The sequence below is a fragment of the Anas platyrhynchos genome, chromosome 1, assembly GCF_047663525.1.
Source record: "Anas platyrhynchos isolate ZD024472 breed Pekin duck chromosome 1, IASCAAS_PekinDuck_T2T, whole genome shotgun sequence".
NCBI lineage: Eukaryota > Metazoa > Chordata > Aves > Anseriformes > Anatidae > Anas > Anas platyrhynchos.
Genome location: NC_092587.1, coordinates 13,982,022 through 14,000,849, shown reverse-complemented (window position 1 = coordinate 14,000,849; position 18,828 = coordinate 13,982,022). Strand labels below are relative to the sequence as shown.

The following is an 18,828-nucleotide window of genomic DNA, read 5'->3' as shown; positions in this document are numbered from 1 at the left end:
TATTCAGAAAAGTGGAACAGTGACTGGTGCATTGACCTCTGGTGATCTAGCTTCAAATGATAACTTAAAGCACAGTGAAAATTATTTTGGTAGCTTTACTCTACTCTCCACAAACACAGTCAGGCAATTGTAGAATCATTGAAAAATTTAAGTAGAAAAGGACTTCTGGAGGACAATCCAGTCCAATCTCCTGTTCAAAGAAGTTCCAACTAGAACAGGTTGCTCAGGGCCACGTCCAGTCAAGTTCTGAGAATCTCCAGGGGTGAGATGACACTACCTTGGCTGGGCAACCTGGTCAATGCTTGATCATCCTCATGGTAAAAAAATACGGTGCACTTAAGACAACAGTGGCAATCCCAGGCAAACAGAAACCCAGGCGGGGAATAACTGAGCTATTCTTCTCAATACTAGACAGCACCAGGACTCCCATGTGGATAAATATGTTTCAAAGATACTGTGGTTTGTGTCACCTTCATAAGTGTTATAAACAGTAAGATTAAATCAATATGTAAACAAAGGATTGTATCATTTTTAGAATCATAGAATAATTTGGGTTGGAAGGGACCTAAAATACCACCCAGTTCCAACCCCCTGCCATGGGCAGGGACACCTCCCACCACACCAGGTTGCCCAAAGCCCCATCCAGCCTGGCCTTGAACACCTCCAGGGATGGGGCATCCACAATTTCTCTTTGTTCATAGTAGTCTTTTTTTTTTTTTTTTTTTTTAAACAGAGTACTGTGAAAACATAGCATTTTTAATTCCAGCGTGGCATCTGTCACATGAAGTAAGATGTTGTACAACAGAAGAGTGGTGACAAAGCATTCACATGGCGAAGGCCCAGATGTGCATAGCAGAGCTGTACGCAGCAGCCAGATGCACAAGTATCAGGCTTAAATTTTGGAAAAGGCAAACAGGGAGCTGCTGCTTTTCAGCAACAAGCACAGGAGAAGTGTAGATACCGTTTCTGATCCATTTGAATTTCAGACTTAAATAATTCTACAGCAGGTTTCTGAGGAGCCATATCCAACACAGCCCTGATCCTTGTAGGGGCTTCTTAACGCTACTCAAAATAACATACATAGCTTGCAGATTTGCCACTAAGCAGTTGCCACAAGCTACTGAAAAAGGCAAATTATTAAGACTGTACAAAACCAAAGCCGGGAATATAAAAATCAAATGGAACACTTACATGTTGCTGAACATGCCGCCTAACATCAGAAACACAAGACAACAGCAGAAAGCCATGCAATGTATTTTGGCAGAAGCGCGCAAACATTTCACAGCTTGTCCCCTGGATGCCATGCTCACACTTACATTAGTCTGTGTCACACTACCTTAACTTGTTTTAAGCATTTCCATCATCTGTGAGGTAGGGAGGGAAAAACAGAATAGTTAAGGTATAATCAAATGAGATTTCACACATTGTAGTATAATTTATAATCAATCTCATTATTTGCTACAGTGTGGAGAGTGTGAATTGTTTGGATTTCTGTCTCAGTTTATCCAGACAGGGAACTTTCTGAAAGCCAGGAGTGATTCAGTGGGTTACTGAGGAGGTGGATGAAAAAACTTAGATTAACAGAGAACAAATAGTGACAGAATATAAATAAATACATAAAAAAAGCAAAGTAATCTAAAATTATTGTCTTGCCTTTTTTTTTTAATCTGTCATTATAGAAAAAAAATCTTAGTAACATCTTTTGATCAGTGGACAATGTAAGCACTACGTTAACCCTGCTTCTTCATAAATATTTGAATAAGGGTGTAAAATAATAATAAAAATGCACAAATCAAAGCAATGATTTAGATTAAAGATAAAACCATGTCAGTAAATAAAGATCTACAGAAGTATTTCTTCTAGATGAGATATAAGAGTAATAAAGTACTATATCTGAACCTTGATGATACATTGCTCATGATTTTTGATCATACTTCCAAAAACATTGGTACTATCTGAAAGAACCCAGGCTACCAAAGCCGTATATGCACAAGACATCCTAATTGCTTAGATCTGAAGGGCGGCTGCAGTTTATGTTTTTAATAATGCACCCATGGAAGTCTGCTCTGGTGAGATCCTACACCTTTGGTGCCCCAAGGCAGCCCAGGGGAACCTGAAGATACTTCAGACCTCAGAGGACAGTATCTTCTATCACCTACTCAGATAGTTTATTGTCAGTTTACGGTACTTTACGTAAGTGCATAAATCTTTTGTGTCTGATCAGGAAAGGTACAAAAGGTCACCCAGAAGCTGAAGGATTTATATCAAGAGAAAAAAGTGTGCTTGCACATCTATATATGACACTGTTGAACAGCTAAAAATCTGTGACAAGCATGGAAGAAGGAAGAGTCCCTCTTGCAGGAGTGGCAGAGCAATCAATTGGGCTAAATTTCTGCTGCTCAAGAGGAACCCCTAAGGAGATGCTAAAATAGAATTTGAATCTTAAAGCAATCATTTCTTAAACAAGAACACAGATCAATGGTTCCACTATCATCTAAAATATATAAAAATATATCTATCATCTAAAAACTGTTTGGAAAATAATTTAAGAATTCAGAAGTGAAGCTGACGTATAAACCACAAGTAGCCAAAAGCATCAGACATATTTTCTCACTGAAACTAATATAGAAGAAATGTAAGATGCACCAGTAAAATTAGACACATAGGAGCAGTATCTAAATGGATTGATTAAACTACTGACATGTTCCTGGTGAAACCAATCAAAATATTAACTTTTCTAAAGCTTCACAGTAAGCAGTAAGATTTAAAAAACAACAACAAAACAAACAAAAAATATTTTGCTGGATTTCTATCTGTCTTGGAAGCTGTGACTACATGTGTACTGTGACTGGACAGCCTCCTGAAAAAAGGAGCTGGCTTGCCTCCTTCCTTTATTTAGGCAATGAAAAATGGAACAGGGATGTTGAAGGGCATGTACATTGGCTGAGTACTGATGTATAAAGCAGAACAGCTCTCTTCTCTATAGTGCTGGGAAAACAAAAGTGAGGTAAAATACCTTGGCCAATAAGTGATATTGACAGCAGTTTACTTTTTCCCCTATTTTAGTTTTCACCTCCTGTGTTGCAAGAGCAACAATTAGGCATTTGTAGGGATGTAATTGCACTTGGCTGCCTGCCCGCACATCCCGGTCAGGTGGAGCCGGGGCTGTTTGGTGCAGACTGGGGTGCAGTCATTACAAGTCAGCAGCATTACAACAATTTGGCACACCTGGGAGAAGTCCTAGGAAAGCCAAAAACCCTGTTGAAGCACGCACCGATGGAAACTCCTTTCCTCCCTGTACTCTGCCTTTCCTCAGACACGCGAGCTTTCCCCAGGGTACCTGGAGACATTCCTGCTCCTGTTCCTGCCCCCGGGACACGCTGGCTGTGCAGCCACCAAGGGACGTGCAATCTCACCCCCAAGATGCTGTGAAGAAGGTCCAGGGGAGCTCAGGCACTTATCGCCTGTCCCGTGGGCCTTGGTTGAGGCTTGCCATCCCCGTGGAGATGAAGGCTTAGTTACCACCCGGTTAGCACAAAACGTATGCAAGTGAAGTCAGTTTCCCTTTTCAAGTCTCCTGGGGCACTTCAAGCTCCAGACAACTTCTCTCAGCAGGAGATGCTCCTGACAACCTTTTAATTACGTTAAAGACTGTTTCCTCTCTGTGTGTGCATAAACATCACCTAGCCATAGGAAGAATCATTTCTGGTCCTTAATTGTTTGATTATGTTTTGCTATGCTCAGACATAAAACTCTTGTCCTCCTTTTGGTGCCTTCTTGGCATCATTCAGCAAGGGATGTACCTCTCACTGGGCCTTACTTTCTGCATCAGTCTGTACCCCAAAATACACATACAGTACAGGCTTTTAAGCGGGTTAAGTGTATATAGTGGCTGGGTCGCTTCTGAGCAAGTCCAGTCATGGGAACAACCCGCAAGTTGGTGATGAACTGGGAATACTGGTCCCCAGCTGCTTTTCCTAGGTAAACCATTGCAACGCTCACACAATACTGCCAGGCTCAGGGCCACCCAGGGATGTGCCCACACTCATGTTTTGTCTGGGATCGGGAGAACATTTCTGAGGTGAATTTCCCACTCACTGTGCTTGTTCCAGCCGATAATTGGCAGCCATGGGGCCAAGCAGGAGCTCAGCTGAAATAACGACCTCTCTGTACCAACCCGCTGGTGCGGGCTCTGGGCCCCGAGCACCAGCTGCTTCGCCCTGCAGTGCTGCTCCTCCTGCTAACGCAGACATCGCCTCGGAGAATCGTGCTGCCTTGATTGATCCTATTTAAATCAATGCAGTTGTTTGTGCGAATAAAGATCTGGCCCTAAGTGGCATTTATTCTACCCTATTATTTGGCATATAAATCAGCAGTTTGGGACAGTGGCAAATGTTTTTTTTACTATTGTGAATTTAGGAAAAATCTATTAAAGTCACCAAAGAAAGTCCATATTTACAGTGGCATAACTGATGTTAGCACTTGACTTTTTATTTGAATGTGTGTAAAGCAGTCTTGCTCTAGAGCAAACCTAAAGAGAATTGTTTGTCTTTTGGGATCCTTGAATTTAGAGCTGGTGGAAGAAATAATCAATTTTGTTATAATCCCCTTCTTCTCAAATATCATATACATGGGTAAATTTTGCATTTGGTTATGCAGTTGTAAAGCTGGGTATTGCTGTTTGTATCCAGTGAAAACATTCTTTTTACTTTGTTAATGGTTACGGTAAAATTCTCCATGATGTGCATCACAGGTAGTAATTTGCATCTAGAAATACTGATGATGTCTTGCCTACGGCAATGAACAGGTTTTAATACAACAGTAAAACTTGCCCTGATGTGTCTTCTTAATTAGTCTCCATTGATTAAACATGCTGATTATTTACAAAAAGCCTAACACAACTGAAAGGAAGAATAACTAATGCAATGGTTGTATTCTCAGGATCACACGCAATTCATCTTTACTAAGCTGGCTGAGCCTCTATAATCTCAAAGCATTTATGAAATAATAGGGAGAAAGCTTTAGGTTAAGCATATTTGGTATAAAAAGTATTTGTTTAATTTGTTTCTTAAGATGAAATTCTACTGTTGATGGAAAAGGAAAGATTTGAGTGAGTTAAAGCCACAGACATCTTGCAGTAAGACATTAGAAGCCTTGTTGGATCCCTAATGGAAGCAATCTTTATGATGCTGAGATTTCATTTCTTATAATTAAATATCACAGTTCAGCCACTGAAACCTGTACCATCCTCGCATGCCCTATTTTACACATAACAGCAATTAGAGAAGCACATAGTGTATATTTAGACAAAGACTTTATGTCAGGAGCTGGTGATGTAGTGACTCAGCAAGGCATCATCAGAAGGCATTAGCTAGTGCTAAGGCTTTGTGCACCTCCATGGGGGCCAGACCTGTCAGATTAATACAAGGGGCTATTTTTGTAACATCCAGCAAGTTTCTGCCGTACATCAAACCGCACTAGCTGCTTATTTTAGATGACAGCGATTCATACATTTTTCTTGAACAATAAAGTCTTTAGCACTTTTTGGTTATGCACATCTCCTACGACGAATCTTTCCTTTGAAGCATTTTGCAGAGGACAGGTTTCCGAATGGGGATCATCAGAGTCATTTTTACCAACCTACCAGTGAATTACCAGCCCACGTACCAAAGGCAGGTAGCAGTCGTGGTGTCAGGCTGCCTGGGTATCAGGGAGTACTCTGGGCACATAATTTGGGAATTAGTGCCCTGCTTCATTTGGCTCAGCCCTGCGTGGTGCTGAGTGTCAGGCTTTACAGCAGATCTCAAAAGAAGCTCAAATCATCTGGCAGTGGGATGAGGCCCATGGGTCCTAACAGAATAATACGACTTGTTTGTAGGTTCACATTTGAACAACAACCTTATTGTTATTCTCTATCATTTCTTTTCTTGATAATTATTGTCAATTCTTTTAATCTCCATAAACATCTTCCCTTTAAATCCAGCTGTAAGAACAGTCACAGCCATTATATATTCTGTAATTTCAGAAAAAATGAAATCTTGCCCCTTTTTCCTTCATTACCTCCCTCTTCTTCTCCAGTGAAATGTTTCACTTCTTCTCCAGTGAAACACTTCCTTTCCCACACACAGCCCTCTCCACCGAGCCCAGCTCTCCTCCCTCTCCATTTCCCCATTCCAACGGGAGCATCGTCCTCTCATCTCTTCCTCCTGCACATCCTCCACCATGATCTTTCCACAGTTGGAAACTGGTTGTTATTTATCCTGTTCATTTTTTTTCTCATCTTCCTTCCCATCCATGCTATTGTCTTTATTCTTGAAAACAACTTGCCCCAAAGCTGGCATTTTTGCTTTGGTCGTTGTTGATGCTGGGTCACATGAATGTGACATGCAGCCTGCTGCTAGTTGAAGAGCTGTGTCTTGGCTGCCCATAAATCTTCTTGTGATGTTTGGAGGGTTAATCTAAGCCCATGTGCTGAGCATTTCACCCTCACTCACATCTCCTTTCACATCCTTTCCCCAGTGGGGCAGATCCTGACCGTGAACATGTGAAGTATTAGAAGACACCAGAGAGTTCCTAGCTGTGTTTCCAAGGTCAGAAATGAGGACTTCAAACAACTTTGAGAGAGATAACGGAAATTACTACCAAAGTCAGGTAATCTCACTAAAGTTCATTAATACTTGGCTTTCACAATGTGCTCTTTGGGTAAATCTCAGAGAGGCATTGCTAAGGAGGTCACTGTTATTAACTCTGTTCTAATGGCACAGTGAAGTGAAGTTACTTGGAGAAGGTGCCACTGGAGCCATCAAAAGTACTGAAATAGAAGTGTTCTTTTGGAGTCACAGGCTGACTCTCAGCCCTCTCAGTCCCCGCTGCCTCAATGCAACTGGATGCCTGTCTCCCCTTCCCTGCTGCCCTTCTGTGGTCCCATATCAGCTGCCCATCCTTGCTCACCAAAGCACTTACCAAAATGCCTTAATTGGAATACGCTTCCAGGTCACACTTGACAAAATTTAGCTGTGTCTGCACTTTACTAAAAGTAAATGGGGATGGATTAATCACACATTTAAAAGCTTTGCTGGATGGAGACTGTAAAGCCAGGCCAACCTTCATTGCTGGAGCCTGGAGAGAGAAGGAGAAGGCATTTTTCTCCTTCTCACACACTGCTTGGCAGAGGGATGAACAGAAAGAGCTCTGACTTGGTTTCTGCATCAGAGCAGGCAGCACGTAGCTGTCAGCAAAGCAGGAACCAGAGCGTGAGGCTCTGAGTGCCTGCTGGCATCCTGGAGCTACCCCGGGGAGGCTTCTAGCAAGGCTGAGTGGCAAGGGTAGCAGTAGTTCTGCCACATTTTTAACACAAAAATTTGAAGAAAAGGTTTCTCTATTGACTTTGGAAAAAAACAACAAACCACACCTGAAAAAAGAACCAAACATTTTTCATGCAGGTATTCATTAATAGCATTATTAATATAACTTGTATACTAGGATAATTAGGAATAAGGATAATTGCCTGCCTAAAAAGCTGCTTTTTTAAAAAAAAGAGTTGGGTATAAGTAATACTTCTGATTAAGCAGCTCTTTAATAATTGTGTTTAAACACAACTTCACTTTTCATCCCTTTGTGTTGCTATTGTCATTGTATGATTTTTAAAAAATCAGTTCTTGAAGTTCTTTCCCCTCTCAAATGTTTTGGTTTTGCTTCTGAGGCATATGTTTTATCCTTATGTAGTAAACTCACCTGTGATATTAAGGACAAAGATCTCTTTGCTGAATCACTACTGTCAACAGGAATTTCAATATTTATCTCCACGGCAGTTGGGCCAGGTCCCTTTTAGTTTCTTTCCCTTTTAAGTTGTTGCTTTTGTCTCAGGTCTCCCCAGACTCCCCGTATCACTCACTGCAGCATGAGTGCGGGATCTCTCTGCTGGAACTGTAGCAGCTATTGATTTTATTTTTGGTTCAGCAGCAGAACCAGGAAAAAAGGAAGCTTTCTATCAACCTTCTGAAAAGAAAACCTAAAAATTTCAGATCAGCTAAATACAAGATTTGAGGGATGAGTTATAAAAGCAGAGGAAAAAAATCTGGCACCATGAAGCAGAAGAGTCAAATGGCAGCCTTTCTTCCCTGACCTGGTCCTCGAAGGAAAGGGCATTCAGTGAGGATTCTGCTGACTGCATGGATTTGAGGCAAAGCTTTCTTTTACCAGAGATGTTCTCCAACTCCAGCCAGAAGTCACCTGGAATAAGATGTTCTCCAGCTCTCCTGTGGTGGCTGTTTTACTTTTCAGTGCAACTGTGCAAATATGCAGCAGTCACAAGGGAAAAGGCACACGCTAGAGTGACTCTACCTCCTGCTGCAGCCTCCGGTTGGGTACAGCACTGCTGGGTTTGTGTCTGGTGGCAATGACCACTGAGGCCCCTTACACCATATTAAACCACATTGAAAGAAGAAATTTCAGGCACTTTCCCCCGTATTTCCTGGCAGCATGATGGATGTGTTGTGGCTGTCCTGTAGGGTGGGCAGTGGTAGCTCCTCTTTCCTAGGGAAGAGGTGGGCTGGAGCCACACGTCCTGCACCATCACCAGTACACCTGGCAGGGAAGAGGGAAGCAACCACCTAGGTTGAAACTATTTCTCGGATACAACTATTGCTGAATTTGACCCAAATCCATAAATGTGTTATGACCCCCAGTGGCACTTTTAATTAATAAAAGTAAGTACTAAAACTGCTGATGCTATTAAACGTTGTTCAATGCTTCTAAACACCACGTGCATCTAAACCACCACTTTGTGACATCCCATGCCCATGAGCTACTCCTGCACACACAGGAAGGCTGCTGGGGAATATTTCAGCTCCACCAACACAGTAGTCAAGACAGTATGGTCACAACCTCATTTCCATGGTCTTTGCCACTCTGTGAGCCAGCCCAAACCCAAAGGATCTGCACATGGGTGCCGTGTCACAGATCTCACCATTTTTAGGTTGGAAAGTTCCAAAGCTGTATGGCAGCTCTCTTGCACACATTATTATTTTTGTATCTAAATCTTCTTTAAATATCAGGCAGACTCTTTTCGTAGCTGAGCAGTCATTTCAGCAAGTGTGGAGGTTGATTTACAGTTTTTACTTTGTACACTTTCTGTAGCAGAGCATAAAATTGAAAGGCTTATGTCAAATTCATTCATACATGGACACATTCAAGAACAAATTAATTTTAAAGCACTTACAGGGTATATAATGATTCTATGCCATGCCTTACAAATCTATAAAGTAATTTATAACATAAAGTCTGCTTTAGAAGAGAGATGCAGTAGAACAGATAGTAGGGCAATTTAGATCTAAAATATCCTGGTGCTATATTCCCCCAGATATCTGCAATTCAGATCTGATAGGAATCATGAGTAATCAATTTCTGAAGCAAAATTATTATACAGGGAACAGCTCTCATTACAATGTCCACTTGCAAAACCAGGCTATTCTAGGACAAATTACTGTGCAGCACACTAGATAAGGGTTGAGATTCAGGTCTCAGACCGGTATAAATCAGGAATAACAGTTATGCAGGACTAGAATAAAATCATTTATGTAAGTATTGGAGAAATGCCATGCGTAAGTTTAATAGTAGAGCCATTGTAATTAAGTTCAAGAGAGTTTCCACCCTGTCCTTAAGAAAAGATGTCTTCCAGCTGATGCTACTGCCATAGTCCTTCTCCTCTGACCTGCATGGCCAACGGAGGGCACTGCTGCAGAGGATGAGCACTTCCTTTGCACCACCTGAGCATGGGTCTCCTGGTGTCCCATCCAAAGCCTTGTGTTTTGGGGGACCACCGTCTCCCTCCTGCTTTCTTCAGCAGGTGCTGGAAACCGCCAGCACTACTCAGCACCCACCGCTCTTAGCAATATCATGCCTGAAAATTCCCCCCACGTTGAGCATTTATCATTAGCAAATGTGGTAGGCAATCATTAAAAATGTTCAAAGATAAGTGGCGACCTAAATTCAACCCTGGGATGAGCAGCTACACTTGCCTGAAATTGCAGGCTGGAATGAGTGCTGAGCCTGACGAGCTGGCAGCCAGCTGGTGTCACGGCTCCCCTGCTCCCGCCTGGCACCCCTGCACCTGCATTTTTCAGGGGCACTCTCTGCAAGCAGCAATTTGGTGTACTGCCACTACAAGGAGTATAATATACAGCAATGGCTGAGAACTGCCTCTGTGCTCCTCTTCCCCACCACTCATCCAGCTTGGATTGTATGGGGCACCAGGGTGGCCAACCCTGCAGTTCAGACACTGTTAGTGCAGTCCCTCATCTCCCCAGGAGAAAAAGAGACCTAATTAGATTGAGGTGAACTCCAAAAGGTGCACATTTCAAAGGCAAAATTGTAATATAAAACATTCAGAGAAACCATAACCAAAGTATCATCTGTGTATGTAAGATGGAAGGAAAATGTCATTCTTCACACAGCCAGTGGCTGCACACCAAGGGGCCTAATTCAAAGCAGCCATTCCTGCTCCTTACATCAGAGGGAGAAAGGCCTAGTTTAAGTTCACCCTATGCAGTGAATTTTGAGTTATTTATAAAAAGTGGAACAGTGGAGTGCAATAAAGGTCATCTCAGCCCAGCTGGGCAGGCAAAAAGACAGACACACTGGCCCTGGGCGCTGCCTCGGCTCTTTGTGGATGCTCATGAAGGATGGAAGAGCTGCTCCTTGCCCCTCTCCACCACTGAACACTGGGGCCAGGCTTCTGAAATGTAACTATAGATATTGGGTGCTTCCAGATTGGAATTGGTTCTGTTGGATGTTCCCTTTCTGAAAGCCACTAGGTCCCCCAAAAGACAGAAGTCCTTAGGAAAAGGTTGACCACCGCAAGCCTTCTTGCAGCCCACAGCAGCCATGCCAGTGGTAGGTGTGAAGGGAAAAAGCCCTTGCTCCAGCTGGAAACGATGAAGAAGAAAGAGTTGCTAGTCTGAAGCACTGCAATGAAACAGGAGACAGATTTCAAAGGAACCCAGAGAAAACTGGCATCCAGCCCAGCGGGAATGCCTTAGGTACACACTTCACCTATTTCTGCACAGAAAGCCAGCTAGCGCTGCAGCCTGCACCACTGCTTTCAACAGAGGTACTCCTAAAAGGTGCTTTATCATCCAGAGGTATTGGTATGCAGCTGGGAACAGGAAGAAGTGGGGCATAGGAGGAGCCCCTCACTTCTCCCAGCCTCTGCCCCATGGCAGCTCTACAAGGTGCTGTGCTGTACACCTTGCACCTAGCTGAGTGTTTTGCATGCTCCTGTTTGCAGTTGCTTTTACAAACCCACAATGTTAATCATCTAGGCTGGAGTTTTCTGTGTCTTCTTCCTGCCTGTGGTTGCATTTTTTTTTCTTTAAAGTTTCAGCATAACAGTTCAGCAGTTTTTGAGAATCTGTATGATAGCCTAAGGAGTTCCTGACTCTGAGAAGACAAAATTCATCAGTTTTCCCGAAACTGTCACAGTAGCACTCAAATATTCAATATAGGATATTTACATGGAGCTTTTCTGATTTGTGATTGTGAAAAACAGTCGTACAGATCTTAATAACTAAATGTCAATGTAGACATAGCATGCCATTGCACTACTGCAGTGGTCTAGAGTGCTCTAAGTCTGTTCACGCCTTAGAGCACTCTTGGGGTTAGATTCACAAGGTGGTCCTTGGTAGGGGGTTGGAATTGGGTGATCCTTAACGTCCTTTCCAACCCAAACCAGTCTATGATTCTACGTATGATCATATGGAGAAGACAAGGGTACAAGCTGCACTGAGAGAAGTTTTGTCTTGATTTATATTAATAAGATTTATTTTATTTTATTTTTTTTACAGTGAGAACAATTAGTGACTGGAACAACCTCCCCAGGGATGTGGTAGAGTTCCCATCATGGGCAGTTTTCAAGATGTGATTGGACAGGGTGCAAGACAATCTCACCTAATATCCCTTTTCCCATGAAAGGTTGGACCTGATGATCTTCTGAGATTGTGACCAACCTGGGCTGTCCTGTGATTCTGTGATGACCTCCCTGGCTGCTGCACTTGTTCCTAGTCAAAGCTGTCTCCTTTGGCCATGAGGAACTTCAGGTTTGTAGTGTGCTGTCTGTAATTTCAGGTAGGAATGAATGCTCCTTAGATATTGCCAAGTATCCCTTCCATGTCAAAAGAAAATCTCCTATAGGTAGATTCTCCCTGCATGTAGATAATGGAGTCATCACCAAACAAATGCCTATGCTTGCACAGAAATATACTTATTACCAAATTACATTTGTTTCTCAGTGTTAGCACTGTCATAACTTTCTTGGTGAATTGATGTGGAGGAGTTTCTCCGTTGAAATGGCTCTTTAATTGCACTGCTAATGAGGTAGGTAGGATACCAGGGTAAATAAGCACATGCAGTGCTTGCTACTATTATGGCTGGAGATTGCCTCCAGCTGCTGAACTAACACAACAATATCGAAGCCTCCAGTGTAGACAAACATTTTCCTACTGCCCCAGCTTTCAAGTTTACATACAAAAATTTTTGATGTATGCAATTAAAAAAGACTTTAAAAGGTGTTTGACTTGATATTGCAGGGTATAACATTACCACTAAGTAGGTTTAATAAAGCACATATAAAGCAAAGGTTATGAACTGTTTAAAACCGTGTTCTCTGAGCACAATTTGCCAACAAGCCACCATCATTAGATAGGGGTGTGACTAATAGGGGGGTGCAGAGGTTGTTCCTAGGCCTAAAACTATTCATCATCAGATGCCACATTAGATGATGGCTGATAAAATCTGGAGCTTACACAAGAATTGATGCCATGTAAAATGGTGAAGGGAAGGACCCTGTTGCTTGGCCAGCTGGGTCTGCTGTTCCTAAAAACAGTCAAACACAGAGTTAAACTCCAAGAAAGAAGAAATAATGGCCACTCCTGTTAGGTGCTATTTTTCCTGGAAGGATTTAGAGGCCAAATAATAAGAAGATGAAACCTCAAGCCCTGGTATATCTGAGAAGGCTAATGAGACCTTGGGGGGATAAACACGGGGTGCTGGCCAGAGGCAGGAGCTGGCTTTCCTCTCTGGCAGCGCTGAGGCTGATGTGCACGTGCTGTGTGCAGTCGTATCCATGTTTCACCAAGGATGCTGAAAGACTGGGAAAGGCACAGAGAACTGCAAAAGTGGGGCAAGGACTGGGGAAGGCACGTAACGGCGAGAGAGATTTAGAAAGTACAATTTGTCTAGCTTATCAAAAAGAAGATTGAAAGGTCTTGATTACAGTGAATAACTATCTTCACAGGGAGAAAAGAGCCCTTTAATCTAGTGGGGAAGGATGAATGGTTGAAAGCTGAAACCAGATATATCTGAAGAGGAAATTAGGCAAAACACATTAATACTGAGGGCTGGAAACAATCTGCTCAGGGAAGGGAAGGCGTCTGCAGTGCTTGAGGAAGATGGCATGATACTTTTTAAAGTGCGATAATTTTCATATACATGTGTTAAGTCTCAGCCCACCCCGAGATGGGCACAGGCGGGTCAGATTTAAAGAGTGCTGATAAAATCCAGCTCCAAGCCCTGCAGCCCTGTTGGAGCCATCCAGACTTGTGCAGGGGCTGGTGCACCAACTGGGGCTGTGTGGGGAGAAGGGGCCCCTGCTTCCCTCCTCCTCCTCCTCCAGCAGGATGGTCACACCAGGATTTCCCAGGAAAAGCCTGTCTGGCCGTGCCTTGGGCCCGTTTCCAAAATACACAGCAGCACGGAAAACCCTTTGTTCATTTTTCTATCTGAAACTCAATACTTTTTCTGAATTGAAATACATTTCCTCCCTCCACGTCTCTCTCTCCATCTCACCATGTTCCACAGACATAAACAATTATTTCTTGCCCCAGTGGAACAACAACATCCTTCACATGCCTATTAGAGAGCTTCACCCTCACTTAGGTGGCAAGCTCAGCTGTGCTTGCTCTTCCCATGAGCCAGTGCTTGCAGCCAGACCAGCCGTGCTGTGCTGCGGCTGAGCCCTTGCATCTGGCAAATGGTTTCTAATACAACCACACTGTTTTCAATCTGCAACAGGATTGAACTCAATGGGGCTAAAAAGCTCAGAATAAGATGGGTGTGACATCGCCTGCAGCAAAACAAGAATCCCCACCTTCTTTGAAACTGGGTGTAGTTATTTTTTTATTGTTTTATTTTATTTTTTAAAGTTGTCAGTCTTATGGCAAAAAGCTGGCAAAAATTAACTCCCACACTTGGCTCTGCAAAAGGAAGGTGACTGCATCATGGAACGATGTTTCAAGCTTTAATAATTTTATTTGACAAAAGGCATCTCTTTAGTGAGAGCTGAGCCTGGCTGGGAATAAACAAGAGAATTCTAATATCCTAGCGTGATGCCTCTAGACTTTTTTGTGATGGTGACTCCCTTACTCAAAGTTCAAAAAAATGGTCAAAATCTCCATATGCTTGCTATAGAAGGAAGAGTGAAAATTTGAACAGTGCAATGGTATGTGGCTGAAATAACCCTTGGAGAAGACAGGGATGTGGCCTGTAGTTCAAATTGCAGTGCCTTGCATTATCCCAAAATTAATTTCTGAGACCCTTCAGGATCTTATCCCTCAGGGAGATAAATTTTCCTCCAGGTCATAAGTGGTTCCCAGCAATCTCCGCTGGTAATCTGCTGATCACCCATGGATGCTCAGCAGGTAATTGTCTGGTCTAATAATGATATTGACAGAAATCCAAAATTCCTCTCTCCTCCCCAGCTCACATTCCTTCCCCTAGGACCTCTCATGTATTTTCTTTCTCTTACTTTCCAGAGAAAGTAGTTGCTCCTGGGATGCAAGGGCACAGGTAGCTGAGTTACAAAGGAGAAAGCTGTTCCTTGAGCAATGCCACTCACTGGTGGTTAAGCTCAGAAATATTCCCTGATTTATTTTTTTAAGGAAATAGAGAAGGCTAACAGACAATAAGACTAATGGCTCTGTGAGGCATTTTCAAAAGGATGGAGAATGAGTTATTTGACTGAAAATTGAATGGCTTGATTGCAGTCTCTAGTGAGCCTATATCAGTTTGGCCATGGTATAATCCATTGACTTTCCTATAATAGTCCTAATTAAACAATCAGAAATGAAGGGCAAATTATAATCTAACTGTACATTTCTGGGCAATTAAAACCATTGCATTTTAGCTGGTAGAGAGGAACATTTAATCAGCTGATTTAACAACAATTAAACAAAGCCTTGTTAACCTGTAAAATAAAGAAATCAATAGAAAGATCAAGATAAAACACCTGGAACTGCCAAAAAGAAACAGAGAAGTGGAAATTAATGACAATTAAAAAAAAAAAAAAAAAGTTTTCATAGCAAAGAGCCTTCTAGGGCAACCACTCCACAGTGAGGAAGAGGAAAGCAAAACTTATGAAGACATTAATCAAGGTACAAGTGAAAAGAAAATGAGATGCTTTGGGGCATAGAGATGACAGAAAGTGTATCTGTGGCAATAAAGGATGATGGAAATCGTACAGAGGGGAATAAAACAAAGGCTACGTGTGGAAAAGGATGCAAGAGCTGCAGAACACCTACTCTGACAATATAGTCTCTTGCTATTGCTAAAAGAGAAAATCAATAAACTCTGTGTAAGAAGAAAAGCTTATTAAATGATTGACTGTCCAACTGGATACTCCTGTTGGCAAATACATTGCTTGGTGTGATAGATGGACACCGGGGTCAAGAGGCCATCCGCTGAAGTGATCAGGCTTCATAAAACGTAGATTTGCAAGCAGCAGAGGCAGCGGGGACCCGGCAAAGTTACCGCTTTCAGTTTATTTCTTTGAGCAGACACCAGCTGCAGCACGGCGAGCTCATTTACTGCACAGTGGAAGGGTTTCGATCAGTGAGAGCCTGCTCGTAGCTCCGGCGTGGGGCACAGCAGGCCTACCTGCCTGGGTGGCCACCAACTCCACACGCTTGGTTCTCCAGCCTGAGGGGCTCGCTCCCCACCAGGGCCCCTGGCAGGGCAAGGGTCTTGATACATCCCCTCCCCATCTCCATACACCTCCAGCCCTGACACGTCTCCCCCACTTGTAAGAGGGGAGTAGACATGATTTGGTCCTCACCAAGTGCTGCCTGGTCCTCGGCCTGCCCTCCCTGTTGGCTGATACTGGCAGATCCATGGCCCCTCAGACAAGTTTCAAAGCACTGCTCCTCATAGCACTGTCGGCACCTCACCCTTGGGTGTGCTCTGCCTCTAGGCGAGGCTGGAAGCCAGGATGCTCATTTTAGACTGATGGGGAACCAGGCTTTGAGGCCACCTGTAAACCCCCAGATCCTAAATGCCTTAAGTTTACTTACTGTGGATTGGGATCTACCCAATTTGACCTCAACGAGAAAGATCATTTTCTGCTTTTTCAGAGTTTTAAGTTGGAGAAAGCACATAGTGGTTTTCTTTTTCTTTTTTTTCCTGGAATACAAAGTGCTGTATCAGGCTTACGAACACTTGGGGCTACTTTTGCCTCACTTCTGTCTGAGGAATGACAGGGGATCAAACTGAGCATTGGCTCTTTGGTTATAAAAAATTTATTTAGAGATGGTTTCTCCTTCACAAATTAATGTCAAGAAAATCTTGTTGCTTGTTGTTGAGGAGAATTTTTACATTTCAGTGCATTTCTCCTGAATGCTAGCAGATTAAAAAAAAAACAAAAAACAAAAACCAACAAAATGGTTATGTACATTAATAATAGAATATAGGCATTAAGATAACCTAAGATTAAAATTAAGATAATCCCAATTTCTCTAGATTGCTGTTACCTTTTGAATGCGGATGGATTAAAAAGAAGAAAAATATTGAAATCTAAATTAAAAAATGTCCAAAAAAGAAAAGTTGATTTGTAATCACTCCTTGTGTTCCACTATCAAAAATAATCTTTCTATCTGCAAAGAATGCATTTCTAACCTTAAATAGTTGATAGTATTCAAAATAGCTATAACTTAGCAAAACTCACTTTCTTCCTCAAGTCATAAATTATTTGTTTTTCTAATAGAAAGTAAAGCTTGACTGTATTTTGCTGTGCTCACACTGCATCGTCCCCTTGATATTATGCTTATTTAGAAAGAGAAAATAAAACTTTTTCTTTTGTTTCTTCTGGAAAAATATTTTTGCTCATATTAAGGTTGGCAGGAGTCCCAACAGGGAAAAAATGTCTCCACTTGTTATTATTATTATTTTCTTTCCCCCTGCATTTTCAGTTGTGTTTAGAAGCAATACTATCTATGGTCTGTGCATATGACACACTTGTTGAACCATGAAAAGCAGCAAAAAGCATAAAGGTCAGCTGTGGTCTGTCTTCTGTGTCAGCCAGCCTGGCTGATGTGTGCTTTGCGATTTAATGATCTGCTTGCTCAAGTACCAAATTTCCTTAGGAGCATTCAACCATTTGGAGGTTTCTACAAAAATACTAAGAAATCACATCACATGCAGTGGAGCGGCTGAAAACCTTGCTGGAGGTAACCTGTCAAAACCAATGACAGGAAACCAAGCGCCAGAAATGTAGTTTGAGGAACTTATTTTCCAAATTTAGTTACATAGTAGGATTGTACAGAATTTATCCACAAATTACTCTGGTAGCAGAACCTTTCAAATTATTTGCCTACTCACACATGTTAAATCAATTAGGCTTGTATTGAATGTCCTTAGTTAATAGGTCAAATGTATCACTGGGGCAATTTTTCCAGGATTTGATGGACACGATGCCAGGGAGACACTCTGCCTCATAAAGTTTCAAGTGGTCTCTGGTCTACATGCTAAATAGGGTGGAATATTTAGCAATTGGCACAATCTAACCCTTGAAGAAATTGTATTGTGACACTCAGGAACTAAAATGGATGAAACCCTGGTTTTAATGAAATTTGTGCAGACAAAGAAGGGCTGGACAGACCTGGTCCAGCCTTAGCCTGTTGTAGTCACTGACATCCATATGGAACAGAGGTGTAAAATTAGACAGTGGAGAAAGAATTTATTCAGACGTTTTCTCTGCAGCGTAACTGTATGAAAATAGTTTGAGTTATCACTTCCAGAATGACAGATTAATCTAATTTGGGGGGAAAAGCAGAACTGACACTGATGGATGACCAGGCTGGAGGAGGATCTGAGAGTAGCACAGGGCAGATGTTAATGCCAGTGCTGCATCTGAACTGAGAAAGGACCTCCTGGTCCAGTACTGATGACTCGACAGGGACAGATATTTAAGGACGGGTCCTGCTCTGTGTACTTCAGAAATTGGCTCTGGAAATTCTTTTTGCATGAGGGTATGCCTGCAAGGTGCTGTGAGCTCCCCTGCTCCTGTTCCTGTCCCCTACAGAAGCCACACAGTAAACTGCAATCCCCAAACTAATTGGTACGTTTCTCATTTGAAAAAACTGCCACTTGAAATATTTCATTTTTCAATTTTCTTTGTAACCATATGTTATCAGATTTATTTGATGCCTAATTTAACTTGTTTTCCACATGTCATTATGTTTATGAAACATTTTTATCTTTCAGTGAGGCAGATGTAACCACAAATTCTTTCTTTTTGGCTTAATCTCCAACTACTTTTTTTTTTTTTTTTTTTTTTTTTCCCTTAAATCTGGGCCAGCCTGATAGACATACTTAATTTACAGTTTTCTATGCCCATTGCCCTTGTCCAAAAGGCTAACCTGGGAGCCCTGCAGAAGGAAAAAACTCTGAAAACTGCCAAGGTCAAGAGAAAGATCAGGTTAAGGTTTATGTTGTTTTGTTGCTTAAGTAAAGAAAGGTAAGTTCCAGTAATAGGGATGGTTTTAGGCCATTGGCAGTGTGTAT

General features: G+C 42.2%; 1 protein-coding gene across 3 annotated transcripts in view; it reads right to left on the bottom strand.

The window, feature by feature from the left end:
* Positions 1-18,828, bottom strand: part of LHFPL3 (LHFPL tetraspan subfamily member 3) — a 248,204-nt gene that overhangs the window by 33,287 nt on the left and 196,089 nt on the right. Inside the window, exon 3 of one of the 3 annotated variants that reach the window (XM_072032514.1) lies at positions 1,337-1,364. The exons of 1 other annotated variant lie outside the window; for it this stretch is intronic. In XM_072032514.1, coding sequence (XP_071888615.1) covers positions 1,348-1,364 — 17 coding nt within the window. In that variant the 3' untranslated portion in view covers positions 1,337-1,347. Of the gene's footprint in view, positions 1-1,316; positions 1,365-18,828 lie in introns of all 3 variants that reach the window. One more of the 3 variants, XM_027463872.3, reaches the window with a different exon arrangement.